Here is a 10,924-nt window from a genome sequence, read left to right on the forward strand (position 1 = left end):
GGGGTTATTTACTAATTTAATTTTTTATAAATATAAGACTATTTAGGTTCTTTTAGGTGTGTTTTGGTAGCTTGAATCTGTTGAGAAATTTGTCCATTTCATCTAAGTTGTCTTACTAGCAGAAATTTGTTCATAATATTCCATTATACTTTTAAAATGGGGAGAATCTGTATTGATGTCACCTCTCTTATTCATGATACTGGTAATTTGTGTCTTCTTTTTATCTTGATAAATTTGGTTTTGTTTGTCAATTTTATTGATTTTTGCCTCTTTTTTTTTTTTAATTTTTTTTTTCAACGTTTATTTATTTTTGGGACAGAGAGAGACAGAGCATGAGTGGGGGAGGGACAGAGAGAGAGGGAGACACAGAATCGGAAACAGGCTCCAGGCTCTGAGCCATCAGCCCAGAGCCTGACGCAGGGCTCGAACTCACGGACCGCGAGATCGTGACCTGGCTGAAGTCGGACGCTCAACCGACTGCGCCACCCAGGCGCCCCGATTTTTGCCTCTTAATGGGGATCTGAATAAGGTGAAAAAGTATGCAATATGAAGTTCTAGGAAAAGGCAGAGGGAACAGCACTTGCATGGTCCCTGGAAGGGGAAGAACTGGGCATTTCCAAAGAGAATAAACTCTAAGGGGCCAAGACAGAAGCATGGAGAGTAATTATGAGGCTATTACAATAACACAGGTCAGAGAAAGATGATGATGGCTTAGACTGCTTACAGTAGCTAACAAGATGGTGAGAAGTGGCTAGATTCAGAATATTAATTATGAAGGTGGAGCCAGAAGGACCAGCTGATGACTTGTATATGGAGTGATGGAGAAGAGTCATGAATGATGCTTAGTCTTAGTTATATAGTTATGGTAGTTTTGTGAAATAGGGAAGACTGGAAGCAGATTTGGACTGTTAATAGAGAAGGTGGGGTGGAGGAGAGGCATCAAGAGATTTAATTTAGACTTAGTGGAGAATTTGAATTAGTCGACTCAAATAATTTTGTTCTATTGTGTATGTTTTCATTATTTGTTTAAGTTATCCAGGCAATTCCCTCTTTACTTTGTAAACATTACCTGTCTAATGAAGCCAGTGTATAGGAGATACTCAAGATAGAAGAGGCAATGCTTGACAGCTACCTTAGCATAGTTTCCAATAAAACATTGAAATTGTAATATCCTAGGAAATAGAATAAAGAGAGAAATGTGTGAATCTTTTTGTGCTGAAGACATTAGTATGAAGTGACCAGATTCAGGATATACCTTATGTTAACAAGCCTTATAGAGAAATATTGTTTATAGGTGGTGTACGTAATGTGAATAACCAAGATGAACTTCCTGGAAATCAAAACAGATTTCTGAAATTATTTACTTTGTTGTTCTTTTGTGAAGTTCTTTACATATAAATCAGATATTTGAGCCAATTCAGGAAGATTGAGCCCAGAATCCCAGACCACCTTCAAAACTGACCATGATACAGTTCAGCCCAAGTAGAACTGATAGAATCTTTCTGGTATCCTTTGTAATAGAACAAGAAGCTGACTAACTTCCAGGAGGAGAGGGATTGAATCTCTATTTTGAGAAATGATACACGAGAGGGAAACCACTGTGCTCTCCCAGAAAATAGTCTGAGAGTCTGGCTAAACTATTAAACTAATCTCTTTCTTAACTAGAGTAAGCCTCCAAGTCAGGGTAAAATTCTTTCAGGCTTATACTAAAATAGAGTCATAACAGACTACATTAAGAAATAAGATAAACTTTTAAACTTATATTTTTATTAAATGTAATAAATAAAATATAATAAGCATTTAATAAGTATGAGCTATCCTGAGAGGACAGGGACCTTTTTTGGGTCTTTCATCACTGTATTCCCAGCATAAGCATAGTACTCTAATACTCTCCTACATGAATATGTAAATTATTGAAACCTCATATTAGAAAGTATGGCTTTTTTTGTGATTTTTTTTTTTAACACGTGTCTTCACTAGAGGGTGCTGTGTAAGCATTCAGTACTTTTAAGTGTCTTCTTCCTTCACATTTATTTGCTGGGAGATTGGATTTTTAAATCACCTGATTTTTTAAAAGCTTTCATTTCCTCTTCTTTGATTTCAAAACAATACATTGGTATTGTGTATGGTAAAATTAATGAAACTGAGTAGCTGTTAATGTTGGCATTAACACAGATGTTTCTTTTCTTCCTCCTTGTTAGGAGACTTATGACTCCAATCATGTATGCTGCGCGAGATGGTCACCCTCAAGTTGTTGCTCTCCTTGTTGCCCATGGAGCAGAAGTTAATACCCAGGATGAGAATGGTTATACCGTGAGAGTTGATTGCACAATGTCCCCTTTTCTAAGACATTGGTATCTTATCAGTAGTGCACAAAAAAGTGTTTAAGAAGTAAAAATTACAGAGGGGCTGGGATACAATTGCTGTTTGGTGAAGAAAAGCAACAGCTGAAACAAAAAAGGAATTCTCTGATTCTCCTTGTCCTCACCCTTGGCACAAGAAGCTGTAACACACGGCAAAGCCTGGGTTCTAGAATACACATAGAATTCTATTTTATAGAAAACAGTTCAGTGATTGGCAAATAAATTATTTTATTCTATAAAGCACTTGACTGGGTAAAATATTATATGATTTGTAAAATCTGTGAGCACTGGCAGTCTGCTTTGCAGTTACAACTTTGGAGATATGTTTACTTTAGATTGTAAAATGAAGAGATTGCACCATTCTGTTAATTAACTATGCTCACTGTTTTATTGTGCCATAAATACTGTTGAAAAGTTTTCCTTTCTGTCTCATATACACTCCCTCTCTTTAAACAATCTTCTTTTTCCCCCACTTACAGGCTTTAACATGGGCAGCACGTCAGGGTCATAAAAATGTAGTTTTGAAGTTGCTTGAACTTGGAGCTAATAAAATGTTACAAACCAAAGATGGAAAGACACCGAGTGAGATTGCTAAAAGAAATAAACATCTAGAGGTATCCTATATATTAATTTTTCTGTGGCACGTTATGTTATTATTTTTAGAACTTTTGTATTATTTTCTTAGAACTCACAACTGTCAAAATACCGTATCTGGCTATTATTAAATGTTTACATATGTAATTCTCCTCTGGCCAGGTAACGTAAACTTTATTTTCCTAGAGTATTCACGTTTACTAAATAAGAGGTATATATAATGTGGTAATTTAAAAGCTATAGAAATAAATAATAAAATCTTATTCTGGCCCTAGAAATAAAATTGTAGTAGACTAACATTTCAGACTGGTCCAGATTTTTAGAAATTAATTAGTGTATTGAGAAAGCTAATAAAACACCAAAATTTGAACATGTAATTATTGAACATGTAATTTTAATTAGTACATATTAGACATTTTAAAAAATAAGTAAGTTAAATTTACTCCTATACATGTGACAAGGCATTTAATAAAGAGATAACATAGTTGAGTAGATGATCTACTGTCATTCACATATTAAAGTCAGTAATAAATATTTGCCATACGTTAAATCACTTTATTGATAGGAAGTTTTAGTTTGAATATTAAAACTTTGGATCAAAGGGCTATAATTTCTAAGCAAGGGTGAATACAGTACAAGTGTAAAACTAAGTTATATAGTTCAAGAGCTTCCAGACCTGAGTTTCTGAATTTGAAAGCATGTAACATTCCAGAGGTTCTATCATATAATCAGACCATGCCACTTTCACTGCATGGAAAATAACTTTCTTTATTTTTTAAGCAATCTGATAAACATGCCTATCATCTTCTAACTCAAGTCTACATTTACGGAAGTATTCTAGAATAATTGCTAACCACTTAAAGCCCTGTGAAACTTCAAAAGAAATTTATGGTGCTTCTTCTAAGCTTTGAAAATTTGAAAATTTTTAATTGGTTTACTGCATTATTAAATTTAGGGTAGATGACACTGAATTTGACATATTAAGAAATTTATGAATGTCAAAGATTATTTTGAGCCATAAATTGTTTCTTAAAGTGAGATTTGATTTTGTGTTCTGGTTGATTATGTAGCATAACCCTGACTTACTAAAAAGTTAGATTTTAAGTATAAGTGATAGTATATATAATGTTAGGTATATTTGAATGGCTTATTAACTTTTTGCAGATCTTCAATTTTCTTTCTTTAACTTTAAATCCATTGGAGGGAAAGCTCCAACAGCTAACTAAAGAAGAGACTATTTGTAAACTATTAACAACAGATTCTGATAAAGAAAAAGATCACATATTTAGGTAACAAAGCATGTTTTTGTTCAACAAAATACCTATAAATGAGTAAAAAGTATGTTTTATTACTTTTAGTAAATGTGATGACATTTAAAATAGGATATTTTACACGATTACAATCAATTTTTAAATATCACTGAGAAATTTCTAGGTTTTAAATGCTTTTTTCTACAGAATTTTAGAAAAATTTTATATATGTGTACTACTAACAGTAATGAGAATAATTTCTAACTTTAAAATATCAACAAAATTTATTTCTAAAAGTGTCTAAGATTATATTTTTGTTAGTGTTCAAACTAGACTGCATCTTGCTTTCTAATTCTTTTTAGCAGATTTCTGATTTTATAAGCTAAAATTAAAAATATACTTTTTTATGGACACAGTTCAGTACATGGCCACAAAATTTTTCTGTGCTTACCTACATTAAAATTATTAAATCTTTACTTCCTACAATTAAAGAGATTTTCATGTATAGAAACCCCACAAGGAATATACATATTGGCAACTAATTTCATTCTTAGGAAAGATGAGCTACATTTTACTGTTGTCATTTTCTCTGTTAACTTATATCTTCACTCAAGAAACCTTCCTTATTCCACTGATATAACATAGGTCTAGTGTGTTAATTTGCAACTATATTACATATAGATACATTCTTATTCATTCTCATTCTGTATCTATATTATAAATATATATTGATTGTGCATTTATACTCCGTTCTGAAATTGACATTGCTATAAATGTGTCTAGTTCATATACAGCATTTGGAGACCTGGAAATATTTTTACATGGTCTTGGGCTTGAACATATGACAGATTTATTAAAGGTAAGATTTTGTATAAGCTACAGAGAATTATAGATGTATGTTTATTTGTTGGTTAACTAAATATTAATGCTTAAGCATGCTTAAATAAAAATGCCAAACACACTTTTCTCCATAATTTATACTAGATCCCATTTTAAGGCTACAAGCATTTGAAAAATTTATTATTCTAGAAATTTAAATAAATTTGAATTTGGCTGGAATAAACAGCTTTTATTCACTGCCTGAAACTTCATAGAACTCCTCCTTGTACATCTAAGCCTTTAGATTGTTTTTTTTTTAATGTTTATTTATTTTTAAGAGAGAGAGCATGAGAAGAGGAGGGGCAGAAAGAGAGGGAGACACAGAATCCCAAGCAGGTTCCAGGCTCTGAGTTGTCAGCACAGAGCCCAACGTGGGGCTCAAACTCACAGTGAGATCATGACCTGAGCTGATCAGACGCTTAACCAACTGAGCCACCCAGGCACCACTGCCTGGTGCAGATTGTTTTTAGAGTTGCTTCCTGTATAGAATATTAGAAGCATGATTTTAAGTCAAACAGATCTGGTATCAGATTCTTGCTCTAATGATTGTTTAACTGAAATATGTGACTTAAATCTCTTTTTTCATAGGATGATAATACCTAGTGTAGGATTGTCATAGATATTAAATTAGATCATATGCCAAGCACTGTTTTAGGTACTTTAGGATGCATTATGGGGTTTGAGTTATGGTATGTTAGGTATGCATTATAGGGTTTGACAGTTAACCATTTAGCTGAATGAAGCAGTAAAGCACTTTTTAAAATAGGCTCTCCTTAGGAATGGGCACATTCTGTTTAGGTAGTTCAGAATTGTGCTTCATTGTACAATCTTGAAACTTCCTATTTGAGAAATACTGAGTAAAACTGAATGTTATTGATTGTTTAATATGATGCAGTTAGAAATTTAAAATATTCATAAAATATAACTTCTGTCAAATTTTATAGAGCTACCTTCCTTTTTATGTGAGCATATATAAACTGTAATAATTTTCTTTGAATCTGGGAAACCGGTTATGTTTGTACTTTTTTAGGTAATCATTTACACATGTTAATGACACTCATCATCTAGCCATTAGTACAATTCTATACCTGCATATTCTGTCCCCTCCTAGAACTGAAAGTTGACTGACTATAACTGACTAATTTATAAATGACTAATTTAAGACACTTGCCTACTTTCCTTTCTAATGTTTTACTTATATTGAAAGGTGGTGTTTTTTTTCTTCTCTACAGGAAAGAGATATAACTTTAAGACATCTTTTGACCATGAGGAAAGATGAGTTTACAAAGGTTAGTATCAGTTTCAAAAACTCCAGACCTTCTTTCATATTTTAAGAATTGTGGATGTTTTTATTTTCTATTTTAAAAATTCTGGGGCTACAGACCGTAAATGATCTTTTACTAGTTTCTTTGATTACATATGATTATGGATAACCATATCTAAAATCTTCTGGTACAGTATTAAGTTGCTTTAAGAACATTGAAGGACTTAGAGTTGTTTTTCTTTCTTCAGATTAATCATGAGAGCTCAACTAAAACTGGTTCTTCATTTGTAAATCTGAAATAGTTTTGTAAAAGAGGTTACTTAGAAATAAGAGGTGGCTTTTTGTATATGTAAGTATGAATATGTGTCATCGAAATTCTGCCTTTTGCTGGGTTCTCAAAAGATCAAGACCTATTATTTTGCCATCTAACATTATTAAGTAACAATTTGAAAATAGCTTTGAAAATAATTGAAAATATTAGAGATATTTAATACTAATAAATAGCATACTAAAAGGTAATGATTTTCCTCCACACACACATTGGAAACTTGAAATCTTCAGTATTGTTGAAAGTCAAAATAAACATACTACTTAGCTAAACCCAAAAGAGAAAATTTAGTTAACACCAATGGTAGAATGAAGACAAAAGACAAAATCCTTCTTTAATCACTGGTAATATTTTAAATAATACTTTGAAGGAAAATTATTTTACTGTGGTGGTTTTGGAAAGATTATTTTAATATCTGATCATTTGTTTTTAGAGTTTTGCAAAAAAAATTGACTATAGTCACTGTATATCTAAATAAAAATCTAAATGACGTAACCTTGTCAGTCACAGTTATAAGCAAACCATCTATTTTTCAGTATGTTTCTTATTTTTCTAATATGTATGTTTTTTCAAGATATAAATTAATCAAGGATAAAACTTTTTCAGTAATTTTGGATATTAAATTACTCAAGTATGACTGTCTTGTTGCACCTTAAAATTATTTCTACTTAGAATGGAATTACCAATAGAGATCAGCAGAAAATTCTGGCTGCTCTTAAAGAACTCGAGGTAGAAGAGATAAAATTTGGAGAACTACCTGAAGTGGCAAAGTTGGAAATCAGGTAAACTTAACATTAATATTGTTTAGAATGAGCTGTTCTTAAAAAAAGAACTAAAAACTTTAATTTTGATAGTTTCTGGGTCTTTTTACTTGATACTATCATTTTACCAAGGAAATGGATAGTTCATTTTATCATCTATTGTGTTCTGAAATGGGAAGTCATTTATAAAGTCAATTTTTATAAAGTCATTTTACCAAGAAGCAAAACAATGCATCTTCTTATTAACTCAGCTAGAAACATTCTTTTATTTTTTCATTGCATCTTGTTAAATGAACTATATGAGATGCCATGCTTCTCATAGTATAGCTCTTACTCTCTTTGAGTCATTTTATGTGTCAAGTTGAAAATTCAAAGTAGTAATTTTTTCACATAGGGCAGTAAGAAAGCATTTCTTAATGTAGCTCAGCCCCCATTTTCAGCCTATTCTTAAGGAATTAAGTTGTCAGTATATAAAGTTTGGTTTCAATATTATAAATTTGTCAAGCACTGATTATTAGTAATATTAGTAATCTAAAATCCATTTTTAAAATAATTGTATTTGATTTTATTAATATTTTCTGGGGCAGTAAATTGTTCAGCTTTTTATTTGAAATCATATAGAATCACAGGAAATTGCAAAGAGATGTACAGGGAAGTCCCATACAGTCATTACCCAGTCTCACCCAGTGCTAGCATCTTGTATAACTATAGTATAATATTAAAGCCATAAAACTGACATATATGGTACAATGCACATAGTTTATTTGCATTTCACTGGTTATACATGTGCTCATTTGTGTGTACATGTATAGGTCTATTCAGTTTTATTGTATGTGTATCTTTATGTAACCATTGCCACAAACAGTACACTTAACATACTATTACCATAAGGCTCCCTCACACTACTCCTTTATAGCCATACCCATCCCCCCAATCCTTAACAACCAATAATTTGTTATCCATCTTGATAATGATATTCATGAATGTTACTTAAATGGAATCATACAATGTGTATCCTTTGTGATTGGCTTTTTTCACTCATCCTAATTCCCTGGAGGTTCATCCAAGCTGTATCTTATAAAATATACTTACAAGTACAGTACTATCATCACTAACGTAGCCTATCTAAAACTAACATTGCAACTGTTATAACATTCTAACGCTTAAATATTTAAACACACTTAAATATTTAAAAGGATTTCAGTTGTGAGTACTTAAAAGCAGCAAACCTTCTTGAATCTCTGTTAATTTTCTTAATTTTTAAATTTATTGTCTCTATGAAAGAATATTCTAAGTTCTACATGACTAGCTTGGAAATTAAAATTTTTAATATAACTTATTTATATGATGGCAGAGTTGCCTTTAAGAATTTACTTTGAGGAATTTAATAGACTTAAAGAATGTGCAGAATCCTGAATGGTTCACTTATTAAAACTGCTGAATTTTTTAAAAAATATAACTGGCAGACATATATTCCAGGAATTTGACCTTGTTATTAAATCACAGACTGTGTTTACAGGCTGTTATGAAAAAGGTTTCACTTCCCATTTGTTCAAAGTCATTCTTTAAAGAAGAAATTAGTCATTAAGTCATAAGAAAACTAACAGCAGGAAAAGTTGAACTGATTGATTATAATCTTCTGGCAATGTGACTTCACCAATCTAGCTACTGATTTATTTTATGATACTTTCCTTCTATGTGTTAAATTTTCTAAGATAGTCTGTTACAAGAACATATATGCACAGTCCTTTTACTTTTTTCTACACTTAATCTTACTATGTTTGCAGAATTAGAGAATGCAATTTAAAAATAATAACAACTATTCCATTACTACCTTGAGATATTTTGAACAGAAATAGTAAGCATTCATCCATATCTTGACATTTTCAACAGTTTCTGTCCAGACCTTTCCTCTAAGCCCACCTGAGTGCTACTCAAGTCTGTCAAAAGCATCTCAAAATTATGTCCATTAAGAAAACTATTTCTCCTCCAAAAAGAAAAAGATAAAGAGTTTTATGTAAAAATATATTGTTCACATCTATTATTTATTAAACATTCTAAAATTGGAAACTCGAAATATTTAACATTGGGGAATGATTGAATTACATTGCATTAACATATTTTATTCTGTCCTTAAAATTATTTTGAGATTTAATATCATAGAAAAATAATAAGTTTAAGAGACAAATATTAAATGGAGTGTGAAGCATAGTGCCAGTTGTATATATGCATACGAAAAATACTAGTAGACAATGGAATAGAATAGAAACCCCAGAACTAGACCCAAAAACGTATGGCCAACTCATCTTTGACAAAGCAGGAAAGAACATCCAATGGAAAAAAGACAGCCTCTTTAACAAATGGTGCTGGGAGAACTGGACAGCAACATGCAGAAGGTTGAAACTAGACCACTTTCTCACACCATTCACAAAAATAAACTCAAAATGGATCAAGGACCTGAATGTGAGATAGGAAACCATCAAAACCCTAGAGGAGAAAGCAGGAAAAGACCTCTCTGACCTCAGCCGTAGCAATCTCTTACTCGACACATCCCCAAAGGCAAGGGAATTAAAAGCAAAAGTGAATTACTGGGACCTTATGAAGATCAAAAGCTTCTGCACAGCAAAGGAAACAACCAACAAAACTAAAAGGCAACCAACGGAATGGGAAAAGATATTTGCAAATGACATATCGGACAAAGGGCTAGTATCCAAAATCTATAAAGAGCTCACCAAACTCCACACCCGAAAAGCAAATAACCCAGTGAAGAAATGGGCAGAAAACATGAATAGACACTTCTCTAAAGAAGACATCCGGATGGCCAACAGGCACATGAAAAGATGCTCAGCGTCGCTCCTTATCAGGGAAATACAAATCAAAACCACACTCAGGTATCACCTCACGCCAGTCAGAGTGGCCAAAATGAACAAATCAGGAGACTCTAGATGCTGGAGAGGATGTGGAGAAACGGGAACCCTCTTGCACTGTTGGTGGGAATGCAAATTGGTGCAGCCGCTCTGGAAAGCAGTGTGGAGGTTCCTCAGAAAATTAAAAATAGACCTACCCTATGACCCAGCAATAGCACTGCTAGGAATTTATCCAAGGGACACAGGAGTACTGATGCATAGGGGCACTTGTACCCCAATGTTCATAGCAGTACTCTCAACAATAGCCAAATTATGGAAAGAGCCTAAATGTCCATCAACTGATGAATGGATAAAGAAATTGTGGTTTATATACACTATGGAATACTACGTGGCAATGAGAAAAAATGAAATATGGCCTTTTGTAGCAACGTGGATGGAACTGGAGAGTGTGATGCTAAGTGAAATAAGCCATACAGAGAAAGACACTCTTATGTGGATCCTGAGAAACTTAACAGGAACCCATGGGGGAGGGGAAGGAAAAAAAAAAAAGAGGTTAGAGTGGGAGAGAGCCGAAGCATAAGAGACTGTTGAGAACTGAAAGCAAACTGAGGGTTGATG

The 10,924-nt window shown here is 32.7% G+C and overlaps 1 protein-coding gene across 1 annotated transcript in view; it reads left to right on the forward strand.

The window, feature by feature from the left end:
- ASZ1 (ankyrin repeat, SAM and basic leucine zipper domain containing 1) overlaps nucleotides 1-10,924 on the forward strand; it is a 53,104-nt gene that overhangs the window by 35,546 nt on the left and 6,634 nt on the right. Inside the window, exons 5-10 of the mRNA XM_040472162.1 lie at nucleotides 2,202-2,313; nucleotides 2,843-2,977; nucleotides 4,122-4,246; nucleotides 4,991-5,066; nucleotides 6,319-6,375; nucleotides 7,351-7,460. Coding sequence (XP_040328096.1) covers nucleotides 2,202-2,313; nucleotides 2,843-2,977; nucleotides 4,122-4,246; nucleotides 4,991-5,066; nucleotides 6,319-6,375; nucleotides 7,351-7,460 — 615 coding nt within the window. The remainder of the gene's footprint in view (nucleotides 1-2,201; nucleotides 2,314-2,842; nucleotides 2,978-4,121; nucleotides 4,247-4,990; nucleotides 5,067-6,318; nucleotides 6,376-7,350; nucleotides 7,461-10,924) is intronic.

The sequence above is a fragment of the Herpailurus yagouaroundi genome, unplaced genomic scaffold (genome assembly GCF_014898765.1).
Source record: "Herpailurus yagouaroundi ecotype Mexico unplaced genomic scaffold, PumYag 100, whole genome shotgun sequence".
NCBI lineage: Eukaryota > Metazoa > Chordata > Mammalia > Carnivora > Felidae > Herpailurus > Herpailurus yagouaroundi.